Raw genomic sequence first — 25,557 nt, 5'->3', positions numbered from 1 at the left:
TTTAAAATGTGTACTGTTTTAAAGGTATATTTCGGGGATATTTGAATGTTATCACCCCAAATAAAATTTGATACTTGAAACTGCAGTTGCAGTTTGCACTTATGGCAGCTTTATTTTGATTGTCTGAATTTGTTATATAAGCTATTACTTATGTTTACTGTTTTAAAGGAACAGTCCACCGTATTTCCATAATGAAATATGCTCTTATCTGAATTGAGACGAGCTGCTCCGTACCTATCCGAGCTTTGCGCGACCTCCCAGTCAGTCAGACGCAGTCAGACGCGCTGTCACTCCTGTTAGCAATGTAGCTAGGCTCAGTATGGCCAACGGTATTTTTTGGGGCTGTAGTTAGATGCGACCAAACTCTTCCGCGTTTTTCCTGTTTACATAGGTTTATATGACCAGTGATATGAAACAAGTTCAGTTACACATTGAAACGTAGCGATTTTCTATGCAATGGAAAGTCTGCACTATAATGACAGGCGTACTAACACCTTCTGCGCGCTTCGGCAGCGCATTGATACGGAGCTCAGATATCAATGCGCGCTTCGGCAGCGCATTGATATCTGAGCTCCGTATCAATGCGCTGCCGAAGCGCGCAGAAGGTGTTAGTACGTGTAGCGCCACCTGTGGCTTGGGTGCACAATGTACCTCACACAATAGCTCGATTTCCTTGTGTGCATGTAGGATTGGATTTCTCTGGCACCCCTGCTGGGACCCTTTGCTCGATTACCGACAGCAGCTCGATTTGGATGTGCATGTAAACGTACTGACTGACAAAGAACTGGCTCTGGGGCCAGAACAACCAGTTCCAGGCTAGCACCAGCTCTCTGCTGGGCCAGATCAAAGAACCGCTTACGTCAGCGGGGGGTCAGAGTTGTTAAGACCAACAACAATAACAAGACCGCGAAAGATCGCCATTTTTAAGCGACGAGAAGCAGCAGCTGTACAAACGCGAAGTCATCCATTATTATTGTTGCTGCTGCTTCTTCTGTGTTGCTTTTGCTTCGATATTCGCACCAAGGTTTATGCAAACGTAGCGACATAACTGACGTATACAGCGACGTAACTGACATGTACAGCGACGTAATGACGTGGCTCCCCTTAGCACCGTCAGCTATGGAAAAGCAAACTGGTTCTCAGCTGGCTCGCAAGTTGAACGAGTTGTGAACCAGCACCAGCACTGGCCCCGAACCAGCCCTGGAACTGATTTGGTGGAAAAGGGGTATGTCTAGAATTTGCATGTGTCTGTGTGGGTTTCCTCCGGGTGCTCCGGTTTCCCCCACAGTCCAAAGACATGCAGGTTAGGTTAACTGGTGACTCTAAATTGACCGTAGGTGTGAATGGTTGTCTGTGTCTATGTGTCAGCCCTGCGATGACCTGGCGACTTGTCCAGGGTGTACCCTGCCTCTTGCCCATAGTCAGCTGGGATAGGCTCCAGCTTGCCTGCGACCCTACACAGGATAAGCGGCTAGAGATAATGGATGGATGGATGGATAACAGAGCACGTGTATGACCCTGAACTAATAGTGTGTTGTGATTGGTCAATGTGCATTACCTTCATTGCAAGTTGGCAATACTCATTAGGACATACACTCTTTTTGTAGTAGAGCATATGCTTGAAAGGTTCTGGAATATTATGAGTATGGTGGATGTAAATTTGGGCGTGGTGCTGGTATTTGAAGGAATAGCGCATGTTCTGGAGGGCAGGGCGTGGTGCCCTGGTAAAATAAACTAGCTGGAACACTGAAATGGCAAATGACCAAAAAGGACAATGGGGATTAACAAAAGGTGCTGAGCTTAAAATTTCCTCACTTTTAAAACTTGAGTTTTAAATTGTCCTGAAATTGCTGAAAGTCTTGTCTTTTACACACTCAGGGTGAGGTGATGCACTGGTTGGCCTGCTCTCTGTATGCAGCTTGTAGAAAAACTTCGACTCCCACTGTTGGCAGTGGCATGGTGGAAGGCAATTGTGTCTCTCTCACCAGAATACTACGTTCCTCCAAACTAAGGTAAGGGGGGGGGTGTATATATTTTAAAAGATCACTGTTGGCAGATGTTAATGCCTGATCAGCATTCAGTACTTTTTCCATGATTATAGCAAGATTTTCATTCGTGATTTTTAAGCATAACTTTTAAGGCCTTTACACACTGTGGGTGTTTTTTGTTTTTTTTTCCTGATGTGATTTAATTTGCATATATATAAAATTTTATTTTTTAACTGTTTTTGTCTTGAGTACTTTGAAACAGAATGCAAATATTATGCAGCAGAAAGGTCTGTTTTTCTGAGCTTTCAAACCGCGAATAAAGGCATCAACCAATCACGGTGTGTGGAACACATGTCATTGGAGACAGCTGGCAAAACAACCTTGAATGTAGCAGTGAGCCTCTGCATCACTCCCTTCTAGCAGCTGTCCTCTCTCTAATAGGCCTGCTTGCACTCTGACTGCTGTCATTCAGGAATTTTCTTCTCCTGTCTCTCTCTCACTTGCTTGTTTTCTTGTTGGACTTCAGATAGGAATAAAACTCTATTATTTAACCCATGAACACACAATGCTATGAGCATTGCTTTCTTTCTTGTCAGCATCCTGTCTCTCAGCTTCAGTTCTTTAAAGTAGATATGCAGAACCTTTGTTTAAATACATTTCTGAGTGGATAGTACCTCCATCCTTGACTCTTGTATGCTGCATAAATGGGAATAATTTATATATATATATATATATATATATATATATATATATATATATATATATATATATATATATATATTTTTTTTTTTTTGAGAGTTAAAATCGACCGCAAAGTTGGTATTCGAGCTGCCCCGCTGAGTCAGCCAGCCCTGAGTGCGTGACATCACAGCAGGAACCGGTTTCAAGGCCGAGGCCTTTGACAGCTATAGACCGAAGTCATATAAATAAAAATTTATGGTGAAAGTAAGAAATATAATTACCGACCTGCTCAACTAAGACTGATTTGACTTTATTGATTGTGGGTTGACTCTCATTAAAACAGGATAGGTGTTATAACTTATGCAATGTACATGCATGCATTTTCACTGATAAAACATAAAAGGCTAATTAAATAATCGGATGAACTGAGACAATCACATTCTGAAGCAAATTAAACGATAAACACACAAGTTACATGTATTCATCTAAATGCAGGTAAACAACGTGTTTTTGTTGTTTTGTATCCAAATGAGTCCGAGCTTACCCGTCTGTTCTCGCTTCTTGAAGGCTGGTCTTGTGGCTGATTGTTTTGAAACAATCTGACTTTCAGTTGTTTGTTCAGTTCTCCGTTCATTCGCTTCTTCCACGTAAGGGCGAAGTGGCAGCAATATCCAGCGGAGAAATCAGACGGCTGGTCCACTCATTCTCCATTTTCTCCATACTGAATACTCCGCCATTACTGCTCGACTCGGGCAATTACTAAAACCCGGGACGAGACATCACCGGTTTTAGCAACAACCGCGGGGAGGTCACTGCCTGAGCAATATGTCACGTCCCGTTCCATCCCGGGTTTTAGCAACAACCCTCGGCTCACTCCGGGAGAACTGGTGCAACTGAACTTACTTTCCTTTAAAAATTAATAAATAAATAAAATAAATACTTGTAGTTTTATTTAATTGTTGGTACTGTACCCTCTTTCAATACGGGCTTATCGCCAATGCTGCTCAACAGATCAGAGGTCTCGTACGAGTCTTCAGTAAAATGTGCAGAGCAGAGGAGAGACCACTTCATAGGCACCCAATGTGCCCGTGAACTTCTTGCAAAACGCATCCAAATCTTTGCAGTTTGAACATTCTTGGGCCATGAATGCAACATAAATCCACCTTCTGTCATGTTGCTGCATCCACCAGCAACACATCTACGAGGCATGGCGATAAATTAGCTCAAAATGGAGGATGGGAGTTGCAGTCAGCTCTGTTTTAGTATAGCGGAAATAGCGATGAGTCCGAGAGACGTCACAGCAGGAAGTCACGGACGTCAAGGTCATTCACTCAGACCGCTACCTATACGAATCACTTTAATCATAAAAATTGCTGTATTAGATTTATTGTTAACGCTTAAAAATATTCCTGTGCCATTCTTGAGGTCTCAAGGCATTTATAAACGAAAGTGAGGCCATGGTTCTGCGTATCTGCTTTAACAAGATTATGAAATTCTCCCTGGTGTCTTGTACCCCAAACTTACTTTCTTGAGCATGTCTGTAATTGTCTTCATCACTGCTAGACGACTACCTCATTCACATAGGACACTACCATCTGTTGCGGTGTGAAACTAGCACGAAATGGAGCCGGACACATTTAAAAAAAAAAAATCACATTTGGACTTGGTGTGCATGCTTTGTGTGAAAATTTCTCTCACACATTTTTGTATTGCAATTTCATGTTGTATCCGGTGTGTAAAGGCCCTTAATCATGGCACAACAGAAATGGAGAGTAATTTTAAAAAGAAAAATGTCCGTTGTGTAAGTGATGCATGAAAAATTTTAGTAGGACAATTACTTTTTTCTTTGTGTCCATTTTTAATGTAACTATGTTAAACAATTCAATAGCATGGAATATTCTAGGAGTCTGCTTGTTAGGAGCCTCATGACTTAACATGCTTTTTGTCTTCACATGCGCTTTCATTTGTTTTGAATTTCAGCCTGATTCAGTTTTTCAGCAAGATGAAGAAATGGACAGATATGTCAAATCTCTCACAGGATTTCTATAACCGCCTAAGCTGTCTTGAGAGGAATTTTGAAGTGTCAACTGTAATCTTTCGGAAATTTGAGCCAATATTTTTGGACATGTTCCAGAATCTTCAAGGTGAACCACCAAGGCAGCCAAGAGGCAGGAAGCATAGGTGAATTTTCTTTTTTTTTGTTCTCATCTGACCGGAGTCTCACAGGCTGTGTTCCAATACAGTTTATCTTATGCCCTTCAGTTTTATTTGTGTAATGCTTTTATACAAAATGCACTTGACAGCCAAAAAACCTGAGTGCACACGTGAGAGTGGGTGGTGACAGATGAACAAAACGCTCTGTCTGTGAACCCACCAGAGCTGCTCCTTTCCCTAATTAAAAGCTGCGAAAAAAGGCTTGACTGAACAAATATTTTCAGCCTAGATTTACAAAGAGACCATGTCTGAGTTCTGAACACTAATTGGTAAGCTGTTCCATAACCGTGGGGCTTTGTAAGAAAAGGCTGTGCCCCATGCTGTAGCCTTCACTATTTGCACTCCAACAAATGGCCTACACCTTTTGATCCAAGTAGGCATGGTGGGTAATAAAAGACCAGAAATCTACTTGGGTACTGTGGCTTGAGACCATTCAGTGCTTTTAAGTCAATTGTAGTAATTTATAATCAATGTGAAATTTGATTGGGAGCCAATGTGGTGTGGATAAGTTAGGGGTGATGTGGTCGTATCTTCTGGTTCTAGTAAGAACGCTCGCTGCTGCTACATTCTGTACTAACTGGTGCTTGTTTATGCACCAACTAGAACATCCAGACAGTAAGGCATTACACTAATCCAACCTACATGGAGCAAAGCGTGAACTAGTTTTTCTGCATTGTGTAGTGACCCATTTCTTGGTAATATTTCTGAGTTGAAAGACTATTCTAATGATATGTATATGAGCAGGGGTGTATGGTAAAAACGTTTTTTTTATTTTTTTATTTTTTTATCCCCCCCGTCTGATGTCCGTCTGTCAGTTTGTCCCGGGAAGGGTGCTAACCTTCTGAAATTAACTCCTCTCACAATTTGTGGAGGAATTTCACTAAACTTGACGAGGCGTTGTTATATGTCTGTAGTACACATATTGTAATCTCATTCAATTCGGTCACATTTTACCAGAGTGACAGCCCTTGATTAACAAAATTATACTTTGATAATTTCATGTGAGTGCGTCTTCTTTCTGAAATCAACTCCTCTCGCAATTTGTGGAGGAACTTCACCAAACTTGGCAAAAGGCCTTGTTATATGACGGTAATACGCGTATTGCGATTTAATTTTTTGTGAAAATTTTACCAGAATTTTGACCCTTGATTAAATAACTTGTACTTTGACAATTTAATGAGGGGGTATGTTGTTCTGAAATCAACTCCTCTCACAGTTTGTGGAGGAATTTCACCAAACTTGGCAAAAGGCTTCATGTGATAGTTATACACACATTGAAGTTTTGTTTAATTTGGGCAAATTTTCCCAGAGTTATGCCCTTGATTATTAACAAACTTGTACTTTGGCAATTTCTTCAAGGTGTGCTTGCTTTCTGAAATCAACTTCCCTACGATTTTTATCTCCTGCTGGCTGAAAGGCCCGAAGGGGGATTATGTTGTCACGATGTCTGTCCGTCCGTCCGTCCGTCCCAGGAAGGGTACTCACCTTCTGAAATCAACTCCTCTCACAGGTTTTTGGGGGAATTTCACGAAACTTGACAGGATCCTTTGGTATATGTTGGGACTACGCATGTTGCAATTTTGTTCAGTTCAGTCACATTTTACCAGAGTTATGGCATACAGTGGTGCTTGAAAGTTTGTGAACCCTTTAGATTTTTCTATATTTCTGCATAAATATGACTTAAAACATTGTCAGATTTTCACACAAGTCCTAAAAGTAGATAAAGAGAACCCAGTTAAACAAATGAGACAAAAATATTATACTTGGTCATTTATTTATTGAGGAAAATGATCCAATATTACATATCTGTGAGTGGCAAAAGTATGTGAACCTCTAGGATTAGCAGTTAATTTGAAGGTGAAATTAGTCAGGTGTTTTCAATCAATGGGATGACAATCAGGTGTGAGTGGGCACCCTGTTTTATTTAAAGCACAGGGATCTATCAAAGTCTGATCTTCACAACACATGTTTGTGGAAGTGTATCATGGCATGAACAAAGGAGATTTCTGAGGACCTCAGAAAAAGCGTTGTTGATGCTCATCAGGCTGGAAAAGGTTACAAAACCATCTCTAAAGAGTTTGGACTCCACCAATCCACAGTCAGACAGATTGTGTACAAATGGAGGAAACTCAAGACCATTGTTTACCTCCCCAGGAGTGGTCGACCAACAAAGATCACTCCAAGAGCAAGGCGTGTAATAGTCGGCGAGGTCACAAAGGACCCCAGGGTAACTTCTAAACAACTGAAGGCCTCTCTCACATCGGCTAATATTCATGAGTCCACCATCAGGAGAACACTGAACAACAATGGTGTGCATGGCAGGGTTGCAAAGGGAAAGCCACTGCTCTCCAAAAAGAACATTGCTGCTCATCTGCAGTTTGCTAAAGCTCACATGGAAAAGCCAGAAGGCTATTGAAAAAATGTTTTGTGGACGGATGAGACTAAAATAGAACTTTTTGGTTTAAATGAGAAGCGTTATGTTTGGAGAAAGGAAAACACTGCATTCCAGCATAAGAACCTTATCCCATCTGTGAAACATGGTGGTGGTAGTATCATGGTTTGGGCATTTTTTGCTGCATCTGGGCCAGGACGGCTTGCCATCATTGATGGAACAATGAATTCTGAATTATACCAGCAAATTCTAAAGGAAAATGTCAGGACATCTGTCCATGAACTGAATCTCAAGAGAAGGTTGGTCATGTAGCAAGACAATGACCCTGAGGCTACGTTTACATTAGACCGTATCTGTCTCGTTTTCTTCGCGGATGCACTGTCCGTTTACATTAAACCACCTGGAAAAGCCGGGAAACGGGAATCCGCCAGCGTCCACATATTCAATCTAGATCGTATCTGGTCCGGTGCTGTGTAAACATTGAGATACGCGAATACGCTGTGCTGAGCTCTAGCTGGCGTCCTCATTGGACAATGTCACTGTGACATCCACCTTCCTGATTCGCTGGCGTTGGTCATGTGACGCGACTGCTGAAAAACGGCGCGGACTTCCGCCTTGTATCACCTTTCATTAAAGAGTATAAAAGTATGAAAATACTGCAAATACTGATGCAAATACTGCCCATTGTGTAGTTATGATTGTCTTTAGGCTTGCCATCCTTCCACTTGCAAGTAGTAAGTGATATGCGCTGGGATCACACACACAGCGGCTCAGTCCCGAATCATGGCTTGTGCACTTCACTCGCGCGCTGTGTGAGCTGCGCAGGGCCGGAGTGCGCACCCTCCAGAGGGCACTCGCTGTTCAGGGCGGAGTGATTTGGAGCGCAGGATGCCTGCGGAGCCGAGCGTATCCGTGTATTGGTGTTGCTGTGTGCACGGCTAACGGTTTTAGTGTAAACGCGAATCGTTTTAAGAACGTTAATCTGATGATCCGCTGATTCGACGTAATGTAAACGTAGCCTAAGCACACAAGTCGTTCTACTAAAGAATGGTTAAAGAAGAATAAAGTTAATGTTTTGGAATGGCCAAGTCAAAGTCTTGACCTTAATCCAGTCGAAATGTTGTGGAAGGACCTGAAGCGAGCAGTTCATGTGAGGAAACCCACCAACATCCCAGAGTTGAAGCTGTTCTGTATGGAGGAATGGGCTAAAATTCCTCCAAGCTGGTGTGCAGGACTGATCAACAGTTACTGGAAACGTTTAGTTGCAGTTATTGCTGCACAAGGGGGTCACACCAGATACTGAAAGCAAAGGTTCACATACTTTTGCCACTCACAGATGTGTAATATTTGGATCATTTTCCTCAATAAATAAATGACCAAGTATAATATTTTTGTCTCATTTGTTTAACTGGGTTCTCTTTATCTACTTTTAGGAGTTGTGTGAAAATCTGATGATGTTTTAGGTCATATTTATGCAGAAATGTAGAAAATTCTAAAGGGTTCACAAACTTTCAAGCACCACTGTAGTTGCCAGCGGGGGATATTGTGCTTTCAGAGCACCCTTGTTGTACATAGCACTGTTACAACAGAGGTTGATTGTTTTGTAGCACAGGCCACAAAATTGTAGCATGAGTATACAATGCTGTTACCATCTCTTAAAAACAACCACATTTAGTGCAGTTCATCACTTAAGCAGGTATGTGACATGAATGTTGTACAGAGGGCACACAAAATCCAAAGATTAACAATAAATTTTTCAGACATTTCAGATAATTTCCCCTTTCATTTCACCCTTAATTTCACTTGGCAGTGGTTTTTCTTGAGTTTCTTCCTCATGGGCTCGTTTAGGGTTTTGGTTGAACATTTGAAAACACCTTCATTTTCTTGTCATCTAGCTAGTTAGCTAGCTAGCAGTGTGGGGCAAGCTATTTGGAAAGAGTAGTGAGCTCAACTACCAGTCACTCTATATATTAAATGAAGCTTCACAACACTAAAGAAGAAATCCTGACTACAGTGCCTTGAAAAAGTATTCATACCCCTTGAACTTTTTCACATTTTTCCACCTTACAACCATGAACTTAAAAGTTTTTTATTGAGATTTGATGTGATAGACCAACACAGAGTAGCACATAATTGTGAAGTGAAACGAAAATGATAAATGGTCTTCAAAATTTTAAACAAATAAAAATCTGAAAAATGTGTTGTGCATTAGTATTCAGCCCCCCTGTGTCAGTTCTTTGAAGAGCCACCTTTTGCTGCAGTTACAGCTGCAAGTCTTTTGTGGTATGTCTCTACCAGCTTTGCACATCTAGACACTGAAATTTTTGCCCATTCTTCTTTGCAAAATAGCTCAAGCTCAGCCAGATTGGATGGAGAGCGTCTGTGAACAGCAATTTTCAAGTCTTGCCACAGATGCTCAATGGGATTTCGGTCTGGACTTTGACTGGGCCATTCTAACACATGAATATTCTTTGATCTAAACCATTCCATTGTAGCTCTGGCTGTATGTTTAGGGTCATTGTCTTGCTGGAAGGTGAATCTCCTTCCCAGTCTCAAGTCTTCTGCAGCCTCCAACAGGTTTTCTTCCAGGATTGCCCTGTATTTAGCTCCATCCATCTTCCCATCAACTCTGACCAGCTTCCCTGTCCCTGCTGAAGAAAAGCATCCCCATAGCATGATGCTGTCACCACCATGTTTCACAGTGGGAATGGTGTGTGCAGGGTGATGAGCAGTGTTAGTTTTCCGCCACACATAGCGCTTTGCATTTAGGCCAAAAAGTTCAACTTTGGTCTCATCTGACCAAAGCACCTTCTTCCACGTGTTTGCTGTGTCCCCTACATGGCTTCTGGCAAACTGCAAATGGGACTTCTTATGCCTGTCTTTCAACAATGGCTTTCTTCTTGCCACTCTTCCAAAAGGCCAGATTTGTGGAGTGTACGACTTATAGTTGTCCTATGCACAGATTCTCCCACCTGAGCTGTGGATTTCTGCAGCTCCTCCAGAGTGACCATGGGCCTCTTGGCTGCTTCTCTGACCAGTGCTCTCCTTGCTCGCTCTGTCAGTTTAGGTGGACGGCCATGTCTTGGTAGGTTTGCAGTTGTGCCATACTTTTTCCATTTTGAATGATGGATTGAACAGTGCTTCTTGAGATGTTCAGAGATTGGGATATTTTTTTATAACCTAACCCTGCTTTAGGGTGTATTCAGACCAGGATAGTTCGATAGTTCACTTGCTTTGGTCCGAACCAAGTGTTTTTTTTTTTTTTTTTTTTCCCCCCATTTTGGTGCGGTTCGCTTTCATACTGTACATTTTAGTAAGCGGACCAAAATCTGTCAACAAAGCCACGCGCCCTGAGGTCGTTCAGCTATTGGTCAGAGACGACACGCGCACAAAGCGTTAAGTTCAAAAGTAGTCACTGAGGATAGCGCTGATGAGCGCACATCATGTTGTGACAGTTCTGGCTCTTCACGCAATAGATGAATTTCTTTTTTGCGTCACTAGTACTGCCACTTTTTGAAAGAATGTCCCTGATTTTAATGTAGGTCTGACGGAGTTTCTTCACTTTTAGCCGACATTGTTCTGGGGAGCGCGTGAACTCCTTCTCCTTCATTTTCTCACTGAATACAGCAAACACCTCAGCATTTTTGTGTGTTCTCTCCAAAAGCTCAGATATGTGGACATCTGCCCATATATCCACAAGGGTGCGCGTTTCTTCCTTGGCCCACGTTTGCCCCCTACTCATTTTTTGTACTCTGTAGTCTAGCCTGAATGACTGAACGATTGTTGTAAGGTTCCCTTGACAACCGAAACAGTGTTTGCACTTTGCGGTGGAGTGTCAAGACTCTGTTTCCCATAATGCTCGACAAACGACGGAAGCTCCCGAGGTACAAAAAAGCAAAACTGTCGGATTAGGTCCGGTCTGCTTTCACACCTCCAAAAGGTCCGCACCAGGGTTCCTTTGGTCCGGACCGAGTCCGACCTTGCAGCTCGGTCTCGGTCCGCTTGTTTGGTCCGGACCAGAGTTCGGTGGTTTGTATTCAGACCAACCCAAAAGGTCCGGACCAAGGGAAATTTGGTTCGTTTGGTCCGGACCAAACAACGTAGGTGTGAATACGCCCTTAAACTTCTCCAGAACTTTATCCCTGACCTGTCTGGTGAGTTCTTTGGTCTTCATGATGCTGTTTGTTCTTCAGTGTTCTCTAACAAACCACTGAGGCCTTCACAGAACAAGTGTGTTTATGCTGAGAGTAAATTACACACAGTAGGACTCTATTAACTAATTAGATGACTTCTGAAGGCAATTGATTGCACTGGATTTGTATTTAGAGGTATCAGAGTACAGGGGGCTGAATACTAATGCACAACACATTTTTCAGATTTTTATTTGTTTAAAATTTTGAAGACCATTTTCGTTTCACTTCACAATTATGTGCTACTCTGTGTTGGTCTATCACATAAAATCTCAATAAAAAACATTTAAGTTCGTGGTTGTAAGGTGGAAAAATGTGAAAAAGTTCAAGGGGTATGAATACTTTTTCAAGGCACTGTACATGAACATGGCAAAAGTATTTTTACTATATCAGACACTACCTTTGACTTTTTTTTTTTTTTTAATTGAACCAACGTCATGCCAAGTTGGTGCTATATACAGTGGTGGTTGAAAGTTTGTGAACCCTTTAGAATTTTCTATATTCCCACGTAAATATGACCTAAAACATCAGATTTTCACACACATCCTAAAAGTAGATAAAGAGAACCCAGTTAAACAAATGAGACAAAACTATTATACTTGATCACTTATTTATTGAGGAAAATGATCCAATATTACATATCTGTGAGTGGCAAAAGTATGTGAACCTTTGCTTTCAGTTTCTGGTGTGACCCCCTTGTGCAGCAATAACTGCAACTAAACGTTTCCGGTAATTGTTGATCAGTCCTGCACACTGGCATGGAGGAATTTTAGCCCATTCCTCCATACAGAACAGCTTCAACTCTGGGATGTTGGTGGGTTTCCTCACATGAACTGCTCGCTTCAGGTCCTTCCACAACATTTCAATTGGATTAAGGTCAGGACTTTGACTTGGCCATTCCAAAACATTAACTTTATTCTTCTTTAACCATTCTTTGGTAGAACGACTTGTGCGCTTAGGGTCGTTGTCTTGCTGCATAACCCACCTTCTCTTGAGATTCAGTTCATGGACAGATGTCCTGACGTTTTCCTTTAGAATTCACTAGTATAATTCAGAATTCATTGTTCCATCAATGATGGCAAGCCGTCCTGGCCCAGATGCAGCAAAACAGGCCCAAACCATGACACGACCACCACCATGTTTCACTGATGGGATAAGGTTCTTATGCCGGAATACAGTGTTTTCCTTTCTCCAAACATAACGCTTCTCATTTCAACCAGAAAGTTCTATTTTGGTCTCATCCATCCACAAAACATATTTTTCCAATAGCCTTTTGGCTTGTCCATGTGATGTTTAGCAAACTGCAGACGAGCAGCAATGTTCTTTTTGGAGAGCAATGGCTTTCTCCTTTCAACCCTGCCATGCACACCATTGTTGTTCAGTGTTCCCCTGATGGTGGACTCATGAGCATTAACATGTGAGAGAGGCCTTCAGTTGCTTACAAGTTACCCTGGGGTCCTTTGTGACCTCGCTGACTATTACACACCTTGCTCTTGGAGTGATCGGTTAGTCGACCACTCCTGGGGAGGGTAACAATGGTCTTGAATTTCCTCCATTTGTACACAGTCTGTCTGACTATGGATTGGTGGAGTCCAAACTCTTTTTTTTTTTTTTTTAATTATTTATTTATTTATTTATTTATTTTTTTAGAGATGGTTTTGTAACCGTTTCCGGCCTGATGAGCATCAAAAACGCTTTTTCTGAGGTCCTCAGAAATCTCCTTTGTTCGTGCCATGATACACTTCCACAAACATGTGTTGTGAAGATCAGACTTTGATAGATCCCTGTGCTTTAAATAAAACAGGGTGCCCACTCACACCTGATTGTCATCCCATTGATTGAAAACACCTGACTCTAATTTCACCTTCAAATTAACTGCTTATCCTAGAGGTTCACATACTTTTGCCAGTCACAGATATGTAACATTGGATCATTTTCTTCAATAAATAAATGACCAAGTATAATATTTTTGTCTCATTTGTTTAACTGGGTTCTCTTTATCTACTTTTAGGACTTGTGTGAAAATCTGATTGTGTTTTTAGGCCATATTTATGCAGAAGTATAGAAAAATTCCAAAGGGTTCACAAATTTTCAAGCACCACTGTAGGTGATCAATATAGCTGTCAGTAAAACAGATATGCAGGTACAAAAAATATTCAATTCAATTTTTATTAAATAGACTGATGTTTACTCTCACTGCTCCAAAACCAATTTAGCAACAAAAACAGTGTGTACTTTATGACTTATAAAGATTTAAAAAAACTTTTTACTCCACAAAATTCTTGGACATACTCAAGATTTCAACTCTTTCAGGAGCCTTCATCAGGGATAGGAAGTGACGTCATTCCTTCGAGCATGCAGTGCGCATGCCTGATTAAAATATTGTTCTAAACTGCAGCAGTTGGGGGGGGTTAACACCGCCTGGCACCAGATGAACAAAAAAAGCCAAGTGGACCAAAATGATGTGCCATATTGGATTTTCCACGAATCTTTTATTTATTTATTTATTATTTTTTTTGTAAAATGCATCTCCTCCTAGATGGATTGTTAGATTTTCATGAAATTTGGTTCACAGCACAAAGTTAGTTGGCGTGTTAGAAAATGTGGCCACGGTTATCCAGTGAATTTTAGGGGTGCAGCTGCAATTAATTCCAGGAGTTACACCTCATTAATGCAATGTCCAATCGTCACAAAAATTGAGAATTTACATCTGTTGATCTTGAGTCTACAAAATTTGATGTGAATTTGTTAAGTGGTGCTATAGCAAATGGTCATAATTCCTTAAACCTCTTTACCCCATTAAGTTCAAATTTTGGATGCGGTGTGTTGGTCAAAAGTCCAAATGGTTACAAAAATAATAAATATATTAATAATAAGGCCCCTCCTAGAACTGCCACCTTATTGTGGTGGAGGGGTTTGTGTGCTTGAATGATCCTAGGAGCTATGTTGCTGGGGGCATTACGCCCCTGTTAGGGTTTCCCAAGGCAGACAGGTCCTAGGTGACAGGCCAGACCAAGAGCAGTTCACCAAACCCCCTTATGGAAATGAAAAAAATCAAGGACCGTGATGTCGCCCGGTATGGCGCAGCCGGGGCCCCACCTTGGAGTCAGGCCCGGGGTTGAGGCTCATATGCAAGTGCCTGGTGGCCGGGCCTTTGCCCTCGGGGCCGGGCCTTTGCCCACGGGGCCCAGCCGGGCTCAGCCCGAAGTGGTGACGTGGGCCAGACGACCTGTGGATTCACCACCCACAGAGGTAGCCGTAGGGGGCCGGTGCAGTGTGGATTGTGCGGCAGTCAAAGGCAGGGGCCTCGACGACCTGATCCCTGAACACAGCGGCTAGCTATTGGGACATGGAATGTCACTTCGCTGGGGGGAAAGAGCCTGAGCTTTTGCGGGAGGTTGAGACATACTGGCTAGAGATATTCAGGCTTATTTCCACACACAGCTTGGGCTCCGGAACCCAGCTCCTCGACAGGGGCTGGACTCTCCACTTCTCTGGAGTCGCCCACGGTGAGCGGCAGCAGGCTGGTGTGGGCTTACTTATAGCTCCCCAGCTCAGCCGCCATGTGTTGGAGTTTACCCCAGTGAACGAGAGGGTCGCCTCTCTGCGCCTTTGGGTCAGGGAGAGGGCTCTTGCTGTTGTTTGTGCCTACGGGCCAAATAGCAGTATAGACTATCCGGCCTTCTTGGAGTCCCTGGAAGAGGTATTGAGAGGTGATCAGACTGGGGACTCCATTGTTCTATTGGGGGACTTTAATGCTCACGTGGGCGATGACCGTGACACCTGGAGGGGCGTGATTGGGAGTAACGTCCTCCCCGATCTGAACCCGAGTGGTGCTTTGTTATTGGACTTCTGTGTTAGTCACGGTTTGTCCATAACGAACACCATGTTCGAGCATAGGGGTGTCCATAAGTGCACGTGGCACCAGGACACCTTAGGTCAGAGGTCGATGATTGACTTTATTTCATCTGATCTCCAGCCCTATGTCTTGGACACTCGGGTGAAGAGAGGGGCTGAGCTGTCAACTGATCACCACCTGGTGGTGTGTTGGATCCACTGGCGGAGGAGGAAGCCGGACAGACCTGGCAGGCCCAAACGTATGGTGAGGGTCTGCTGGGAACGTCTGGCCGAGCACTCTGTTGGGGAGGTCTTTAACTCCCACCTCCGGGAGAGCTTCTCCCAGCTTCTGAGGGAGGCGGGGGACATTGAGTCTGAGTGGACCATGTTCTCTGCCTCCATTGTCGACGCGGCTGTTCGGAGCTGTGGCCACAAGGTCTCCGGTGCCTGTTGTGGCGGCAATCCCCAAACCCGGTGGTGGACACCGGAAGTAAGGGATGCCGTCAAGCTGAAGAAGGAGTCCTATCAGGCCATATTGGCCTCTGGGACTCCTGAGGCAGCTGACGGGTATCGACAGGCCAGGCGTGCCGCAGCTCGGGCAGTTGCGGAGGCAGAAACTCGGAACTGGGAGGAGTTCGGTGAGGCCATGGAGGGCTATCAGTCGGCCTCGAGGAAATTCTGGCAAACTGTCCGGCGCCTCGGGGGGGGGAAGCAGTACTCTGCCAACACTGTTTACAGTGCGGGTGGGGAGCTGTTGACCTCGACTGGGGATATTGTCAGGCGGTGGAAGGAATACTTTGAGGATCTCCTCAATCCTACGGTCACGTCTTCCATTGAGGAAGCGGAGGCTGATGACTCGGAGGTGGACGCGTCCATTACACAAGCCGAAGTCACTGAGGTGGTTTGCAAGCTCCTCGGTGGCAAGACGCCGGGGGTGGATGAGATCCGCCCTGAGTATCTCAAGTCTCTGGATGTTGTGGGGCTGTCTTGGCTGACACGCCTCTGCAACATCGCGTGGCGGTTGGGGACAGTGCCTCTGGAGTGGCAGACCGGGGTGGTCCCTCTTTTTAAGAAAGGGGACCGGAGTGTGATCTAATTATAGGGGAATCACACTTCTCAGCCTCCCTGGGAAGGTTTACTCCAGGGTACTGGAGAGGAGAATTCAGCCAGTCGTCGAACCTTGGATCCAGGAGGAACAATACGGTTTTCGTCCTGGTCGTGGAACACTGGACCAGCTCTGTACCCTTCATAGGGTGCTTGAGGGTTCATGGGAGTTTGGCCAACCAGTTCACATGTGCTTTGTGGATCTGGAGAAGGCATTCGACCGTGTCCCTCGTGGTATCCTGTGGGGGGTGCTTCGGGAGTATGGGGTTTTGGGGCTCTTTGCTAAGGGCTGTCTGGTCCCTGTACGAATGGAGCAGGAGTCTGGTTCGCATTGCCGGCAGTAAGTCAGACCTGTTCTCAGTGCATGTTGGACTCCGGCAGGACTGCCCTTTGTCACCGGCTTGCTTCATAATTTTTATGGACAGAATTTCTAGGTGCAGCCAGGGGCCGGAGGGAATCCTGTTTGGGAACCACAGGATTTCATCTCTGCTTTTTGCAAATGTTGTTGTCCTGTTGGCTTCTTCAAACCAGGACCTTCAGCATGCACTGGGGCGGTTTGCAGTCAAGTGTGAAGCGGCGGAGATGAGAATCAGCAGCTCCAAGTCCAAGGCCATGGTTCTAGACCGGAAAAGGGTGGCTTGCCCTCTTCAGGTTGGTGGAGAAGTCCTGCCTCAAGTGGAGGAGTTTAAGTATCTCAGGATCTTGTTCATGAGTGAGGGAAGGATGGAGCGTGAGATCGACTGCCGGATCGGTGCAGCCTCCGCAGTGATGCAGACGCTTTACCGGTCCGTCGTGGTGAAGGAGCTGAGCCAAAAGGTGAAGCTCTTGATTTACTGGTCGATCTATGTTCTGACTCTCACCTGTGGTCATGAGCTTTGGGTAATGACTGAAAGAACAAGATCGCAGATACAAGCGGCCGAAATGAGTTTCCTTTGCAGGGTGGCTGGGTGCTCCCTTAGGGTGAGAAGCACAGTCACTTGGGAGGAGCTCGGAGTAGAGCCGCTGCTCCTCCATATCGAGAGGAATCAGCTGAGGTGGCTCGGGCATCTCTTTTGGATGCCTCCTGGACGCCTCCCTGGGGAGGTGTTCCAGGCATGTCCCCCCGGGAGGAGGCCCTGGGGAAGACCCAGGACACGCTGGAGGGACTATGTCTCTCGGCTGGCCTGGGAACGCCTCGGTGTTCTTCCTGAGGAGCTGGCCGAGGTGTCTGGGGAGAGGGAAGTTTGGGCTTCCATGCTCAGACTGTTGCCTCCGCGACCCGGCCCCGGATAAGCGGAAGAAAATGAGATGAGATAATAAGGGAAAGCATTTTTTCTGTCTTTAATTGCCGCCAACTGAGCAACGTAAACTACTTGCTCAACATTGGCTACACAACTTGGGAGCAAGTCACATTTTTGACACACACTTTTGGTAGAAATTCTGTTTGTGAGGACTATTTTGAGCCTGATTGCTTTGAAAAGAATCTACTTTTGGGCTACGCAGGTTCCATTAGACTCAAACTCAATGTTTTGTCAACAATATTCCAACACCATCCACAGAAAAGGGCTTCAGGCCCTGCAAGCTGATTTAACTAGAAGTGTGAGAAAGGTATAACATTTTTAGTTCACATGTAATATAAGTTAGAAAGACTGTTAAACCTAGGCCCAGGTTTTCAAAAAATGCCTTGCTTTATTAAAAAAAAAAAAAAAGTGTTGCTTTGCTGTCAAACTTTCAACGTCAAGTAAAAAATAAATAAATAAATATGCATGCATGCATGCATGAATTCATGCATGCATGCATGCATGAATTCATGCATGCATTGCCTTAAAGCGGAGCTCCGGATGAGTGTAAAATGCGTTGGTAAATAATCCCACCTTTTTATCTTTTTTAATTTATTTTTTTTTAAGCAAATTAAAAATAAGCACTAGATAAAACAACCCCATCCAGCTTATGTAAATAAAATACAGATTTCATTGTCTAGTGTTCAAGTGTTTGAGAGACACTGCCTTGCACTTATGATCAGGTACCCTACAGTCACAAAAGCCATCAAAAATCAGGTTGATGCATTTTCATATTCTCTTGCCAAACAAAATATAAAAAGCAAACTCCTTTATACTGACTGATAATATCCATACAAGATATGTTTGAGTGTACACTTGTTCATATTTGTAAGTGTTTACAGATTTTATTTTAGAAGAAAAACAAGGTCCCTGAGCGCTGCCATCTTAATCTTTCCCAGGTTCAAATATCATGCAAATATTGACGTTACTGTTGCAGATCCTTGGTACCATGGCATTATGTGGCTTGTCCAATAGAATCTGTCATTAGGAGGACATGGAGCAGATTTAATGTTCTCATCCTTTGTAGAACCAAAACTGATGCAAATTCCTTGTTGAAATAAGCCTATTTTAGTGAGCATGCTTTGTGGCACGTTCCTTGATCACACCATCACTTTTGTTTGTATTTATAAAGTAGTTATATTTTAATTCAAGGAAAAATAATTTCTATGTCTTTTCACGTTTGTCTTTCTTTTAGGCATCATCTCTGCCACACTACTGATGTTTTCAAGTTCTCCTGGACGCTGTTTGTGTACACTAAAGGTTAGCACTACCTTAAATTGACTCACCTGCTGAGAGTGACCGTGAGAGAGATTGAGGGTGTGGGTCTGTAAAGCTCCAGAACATTGCTCATTAGGCCAGCCTTTTCTTTGTTGGTGGTAACATGGTATGAAAAATTCTAGTAGGTAGGCAGCAAAAAATTTTTGCCCCTTCAAGATCACCAGGTATTTGCGGAGGAAATTTTTTCAGATGGGCCATATAAAAACCTATACATTACAAGCCTTGCAACAGTGTAATTCATTTTACAGCAAATAATTAATTTGACATGTAAATAATCTGATAATGCTTTCGAAAAATTTAATATCTGACAGAACAAGTTCATAACTTTAAGTATCAAAATGTTACTAACGTGATACACGTTAACGATACACGATAACGTGGTACACAACACCAAGTTCGATATTTGCACTCTATCATTTATACAGTGATACTTATTATTGTTGAAACAATATCTGAAGTGTTATTTGTAAAATAACAATGTCTTACTCTAGACTTTCAAACAATATTGTAAGATTTTATTTTATCTAATAGTGGCTGGTACAATTATTACAAACGCTAACTGAATCGGTGCATTCTAGTTGTAGCTATAGTCACCCTTGTAATAATAATTTCAATAAACGGTTAATGTTCAGTCCCCTCTTCATTTATTCTCTATTCAAAAGGCACAGCTGAGTTACACACTGATCAACCTGTGTAACGGACAGTAACAATTTTATCCAAAATAGTTTTTCCTGCCTTAGTTGATTTATTTCCATTTCACATGCATGCAGATGTTGTAAAGTTCAGTGTGTTTGTGGAGAAAACTCTCGAACTGTAGATTCATTACTACACTCTGGCTCCATGGTGATGTTTTGCACAGGCATGAGTTCCTCTGATAACAGAAACAAAGCTTCAGCGCTCTCTGCTCTTAATCTTTTCTGTTCTTTCAGGATGTATCACACAGGTCACTTTTTGTTGGTTTTTTTACTGAGTTTTGTCTGCGTTGTTTGAAACCAATCTGAGTTTTCCATGTCAAATAAGGAAACCTTCATCTGTAAGAAAATCAAACACTTTCATGAAGAAGCTAACTCGAATGCGAGCAGAAAAAAATAAAACGAGATTCTTAAGCAAATTTTTCCATCCTTACTTCGGGCTTTCTATTATTTTTTTTAAATACATCTTTAATACAGTCACGAATTTCTCTGGAGTTTTCAGGCTTGGCTCCTTTCGTCATATTCTCTTTAACCACTCATTTTTTTCGGTGTTCTTGAAGCTTCTCTAACATTTTTCTTGATAGCGGGGAGACGGTAATACCTTTTTTATCTTTTTCTCAGTGCAAAAATAAACCATATTGAAGACAGATTAAGCCTTGCTTACATGAAAGATGGTATCTGTCTGACCCCAGCTGTAATTATCACATGATGTGTGACATCATGCGCAAGGGTTTTGGCAACAGTCAATATGGGTACAGTGTATGATAGGGGCCATTCGGCAGGCTTAAAAGGTTTTTTACAAATGCTTCACCTGCAAATTTTTTTGACGTTTCTTTTTATACCCGGCTGGGTTACTGCCAACAAATAATTTTTTTTTTTTTAAGGCTGGCCTTACCATCCCTAAGTGAAAACTATCCATCCATCCATTATCTGTAGCTGCTTATCATGTTCTGCAGGGTTGCAGGCAAGCTGGAGCCTATCCCAGCTGACTATGGGCGAGAGGCGGGGTACACCCTGGACAAGTCGCCAGGTTATTGCAGGGCTGACACGTAGACACAGACAACCATTCACACCTACGGCCAATTTAGAGCCACCAATTAGCCTAACCTGCATGTCTTTGGACTGTGGGGGAAACTGGAGCACCCGGAGGAAACCCACGCGGACACGGGGAGAATATGCAAACTCCACACAGAAAGGCCCTCGTCGGCCGCTGGGCTCGAACCCAGGACCTTCTTTCTTTGAGGCAGCAGTGCTAACCACCTACAGCACCTTGCTGCCTAAGTGAAAACTAGCCTTGGGAAATATAATTTTCTTTTGTTTACATTAATTTTTCAGCAGCAACACAATCAACTGAATACTTTTGAAGGTATACTTTAATCATAAAACTTACTTGTACTTCAAAAAAGGCATTGATAAATGATAATCTGATGGATATTAGATTTTACCCCTCACATTTAATGCATTATATGGCTGTTGCAAATCCCTGATGTGTACAGAAGCACGGCAGGCGAGACCTGAAGTTCTTACAAACTTTTATTTCTAAAGAGAGAGATATAGCTTTTCAGCCTCACTCTCCCACACACACACATTAATTGACAGCAGGTGGAATGACTTAGCCATTTACCTTTCCCGACCCCGCCCTCCATTCACAGACTGCTGCTTGGCCACGCCCCCACTGCCACAATGGCCTAATGTTTGTAGACACCTTGCAATAACATTCATATGTGCATTTTGAACATCCCACTCCAGAGTTAGTTCCCGCTCTGCTGTTGTATTAATCTCCACTAATCTGGGAAGGCTTTCTCTTAGATTTTGGAGTATGGTTGTGGGGATTTGCACATTCAGCTACAAAAGCATTATTGGGGTCAGGAATTGATGGCTGTCAAAAAGGCCTGGGGTGCAGTTTGTATTCCAATCCATCTCCGAGGTGTTTGGTGGGGTTGAGGTCAGGGCTTTGTGCAGGCCACTCGAGATCTTCTGCTCCAACCTTTGGAAAACCACATCTTAATTGGGCTCCCTTTATAGTCTGGCTAACGCGACTTCAAAGCTCTACGAGCATTTGGTCTGGCAAAGATATTAAGCCCAACCGTTTCCCAAAGTGCGTGGTTGACCCGCCTCCCTGAAATGCCTCAGTTTGCTACTGGTCGAAGCCAGAAAAGGCTGTGATGAAGCTTAAACCAATCACATCACTCTTTCCTCTGACGTATGTGACGCGACGGAGCTAACTGGTAGATTAAACTCTTACCGAAGCCGGTCGGGAGCAAGGCGAAAACGTCCTTCCTTTCAATAAATACCTCCAGGGCTGCTCTTTGCTCCGTTTTCAATGAGAACTTGCTCCATGTTCTTAATGTTTCTAGTGAATGAAGCGCTTCCGGCATAGATTCTGTAAACAATCTATGGCTTCCGGTCGCAGTTCTACTACGTCACTGCCTTGAACACGCCTCTACCCAGGGCCGTTGGAGATGCTCAAAGTTGATTGGCTCCCGATTTTTCGGGAGCTTGGAAGAGCTGTAGATAGCTTGCCTGGCCAGACTAAGCTCGCAACAGGCCCTCGTGTTGCGTCACGCTTAGGATGGGCGGGCCCAGGCTACTCCCTTTATGCACAGGGACGCTGGAGCATATTTGTGCCCCTTGGTTCAAGTGAATGTAAACTGTAGTGCTACAGCATACAAAGACATCCTATACAGTTTTTTGCTTCCAACTTTATGGCAGGAGTTTGGGGAAGGTCCATACGAGTTTAATGGTCAGGTGTCTACAAATGTCTTTTTGCCATATAGTGTATCACACCTAGTCGTCACTGAGATACCAGCTGTCCGAATGTCCACAATGCCCATGCTGAAGTAGGAATTAAAACCTGTTTAGAACTCATTAAAATAATTTTAAGAAATCTGTTTAGAATTAATTTTTAATTGTTTTTAGAATTCCTGTTATAGTGTATTTAAGCCATTGTATTGATATCCTAATGCAGGCAATTTCCATATGATTGGAGATAATCTGGTCAACTCGTATCATCTCCTTTTGTGCTGTCTGGACCTGGTCTATGGTAATGCTCTACTCTGTGCCAACAAGAAAGTCCTCATCAATCCACATTTCAAAGGTGAGCCTGATGGAGACACAGTTGTATTTCACCAATTAAAAATCTGCCATACCAGTTGAAGCTGGGCTACCTGTCTTTACAATGCACTGTTTACTTAATGTGAACTGTGATCGACCGAAACCATGGCATATACAAACCCCATTTTCAGAAAAGTTAGGATATTTTCCAAAATGCAATTTAAAGACAAAAATCAGTGATTTGTTAATTCACATGAACCTTTATTTAACTGACAATAAGTATGAAGAAAATATTTTCAATAGTTTTACCCATCAGCTTAATTGTAGTTTGTAAATATAAACAAAGTTCAAATTTGATGCCTGCAACAACACTAAAAAAAGATTGGGACAGAGGCATTATTAACATCACCTTTCCTTTTAATAACGCTTTTTAATCGTAGGGAACTGAGTATACTAATTGTTGCAGTTTTGCAATTGGAATTTTTGTCCATTCTTGCTTGTTAAGGCTTCAGCTCTTCAACAGTCCGTGGTCGCCGTTGTCTGATTCTCCTCTTCATGCTGCATCATAGATTCTCAATAGGAGACAGTTCTAGACTGGCAGCAGGCCAGTCAATCACACACACTCTGTCTACGACTGGCAGGAGGCCAGTCAATCACATATACTCTGTCCACGCTGTTGAAGCCTGTCCGGAATGTGGTCTGGCATTGCCCTGCTGAAATGAGCATGGGCTTCCCCGGGAAGACGCGTCACCTTGATGGTAACGTGTCTCTCTAAAATCCTAGTATACGCCCCTGTGCCAGTGGTACCTTCACACATGCAACTTGCACATGCTGTGGACACTGATGCCCCCCCCCCCCCCCCATACCATCACAGCTGCTGGCTTTTGCAGCTTTCTGGAATAACAAACTTGATGGTCATGTTCACCTTTTGCATGGAGAACTCAGTGTCTGGTTTTCCCAAAAACAAGCTGAAATGTGGACTCATTTGACCACAACACACGTTTCCACTGTCTTTTGGTCCATCTGAGATGAGTTTGGGCCCAGAGAAATCGGTGGTGTTTCTGCACAGAATTTATGAATGGCTTCCTCTTTGTATAATGCAGTTTCAGGCTGCATTTCTGGATGCAGCGGTGGACTGTGCTAAGTGACAATGGTTTTCCGAAATACTTCGGAGCCCATGTGGCTATATTCTGTCAAATTAGTATGACAGTTTCTCTGACAGTGCCGCCTGAGGGCTCGAAGGTCATGTACATTCAGCAGTGGTTTCTGACCTTGCCCTTTATGCACTAACATGTCTCTGAATTCCCTTAATCTTTTCACAGTATTCTGTACTGTAGATTTTAGAAGACCCAAGTCCTCTGGAGTCTTGGGTTAAGAGATTTTCTTTTTGAACAAACAACTCTCTCATTAACTTTTGCACACAGGGGTGAGCTATGACCCATCTTTACTTGCAAAGACTGAGCCCTTGGTGCATGCTCCTTTTAAACCCAATCATGATACCCTCACCTGTTACCAATTTAACCTGCTTATTGTGCAATCTTCCAAAATGGTGTTACTTGAAATATCCTATCAACTCTTCAGTCTTATTTTGCCTTAGTCCCGACATTTTTTTTAATAAATAGATCAGCACCATGCCCACTTACCACCAGTGTCCCTCAAGGTTCAGTCCTTGGTCCGCTCCTCTTCTCCCTCTACACCCAGTCTCTTGGCCCAGTTATCTTTGCTCATGGTCTATCCTACCACTGCTATGCTGATGACACCCAACTGTTTCTCTCTTTACGTCCTTCTGACACACAGTTCTCCGCTTGCATTTCTGCTTGCCTGCGTGACATCCAGAGCTGGATGGACAACCTTCGCCTGAAGCTCACCCCAGACAAGACTACATTCCTGCTCCATCCTCTCCACCCCTGGACATTGTCATCTCCATGGAGAACACCTCTAGGTCTCCTTCACCCAGTGCAGAGAACCTAGGGGTCATGTTTAACGACAAATTCTCCTCCTCAGCGAACATCGCTGCAGTGACCCGGAGGTGTAGATTCCTCCTCTACAACATCCGAAGGATCTGCCCTTTTCTTACCACCTACTCTACTCAGCTCCTGGTCCAAGCACTGATCCTCTCCCGTTTGGACTACTGCAACTCCCTCTTCGCTTTCCTTCCAGCTTCTGCCATTACCCGTGCAGCTCATTCAGAATGCTGCAGTTCGCCTGGTCTACAACCTTCCTCATTCTTCCCATGTCACCCCTCTGCTTGCCAACCTGCACTGGCTACCTATCGCAGCTCACATCAAGTTTAAGACATTGGCGCTAGCTTACCAGGCTCTCAAGGGGTTAGGGCCAGTATACCTCCAAAGTCTGATCCACCCCTACACACCAGCCAGATTCCTTCTCTCCACTGCCGCTGGTTGCCTAGCCCCTCCTCCTCTCCGCTCCTGCCCAGCCCACTCAAGATTATTGTCTGTCTTGGTTCCCCGTTGGTGGAATGACCTTCCCATTGAGGTCAGAACTGCCGACGCCTATTTAGTTATACTTTTATATGGTTGGTTTGTTTCCTTGGCTGTTTGAGTGTTGGTATTTCAACAGCATATTACACTAGGTGTTACTTGTTCAGTTGGCAGTAGAACTTTCTTGTCTAGAAGTTCAACACTTCATGTACCTGACTTTTGCCCTCATTGTACATCGCTTTGGATAAGAGCGTCTGCTAAATGCCATGTAATGTATTTTGTAAATATAAACAAAGTTGGTCAGTAAAATTATTGAAAATCTTTGTACTTTTGTCAGTTAAATAAAGGTTCATGTGAATTAACAAAT

At 43.4% G+C, this 25,557-nt stretch overlaps 1 protein-coding gene across 5 annotated transcripts in view; it reads left to right on the top strand.

Moving 5' to 3' along the window:
• rbl1 (retinoblastoma-like 1 (p107)) overlaps positions 1–25,557 on the top strand; it is a 140,706-nt gene that overhangs the window by 22,571 nt on the left and 92,578 nt on the right. For 3 of the 5 annotated variants that reach the window (XR_009654522.1, XM_060919180.1, XM_060919181.1), the window contains exons 2-5: positions 1,879–2,012; positions 4,650–4,850; positions 18,921–18,985; positions 22,664–22,792. Coding sequence is in view for 4 of the 5 variants with exons in the window: in XM_060919180.1 (XP_060775163.1) it covers positions 1,879–2,012; positions 4,650–4,850; positions 18,921–18,985; positions 22,664–22,792 (529 nt within the window). In the remaining variant the exon portion in view is untranslated. The remainder of the gene's footprint in view (positions 1–1,878; positions 2,013–4,649; positions 4,851–18,920; positions 18,986–22,663; positions 22,793–25,557) is intronic. The other 2 variants (XM_060919182.1, XM_060919183.1) reach the window with 2 other exon arrangements.

The sequence above is a fragment of the Neoarius graeffei genome, chromosome 4, assembly GCF_027579695.1.
Source record: "Neoarius graeffei isolate fNeoGra1 chromosome 4, fNeoGra1.pri, whole genome shotgun sequence".
Taxonomy (NCBI): domain Eukaryota; kingdom Metazoa; phylum Chordata; class Actinopteri; order Siluriformes; family Ariidae; genus Neoarius; species Neoarius graeffei.
This window is presented reverse-complemented; position numbering and strand designations above follow the sequence as displayed.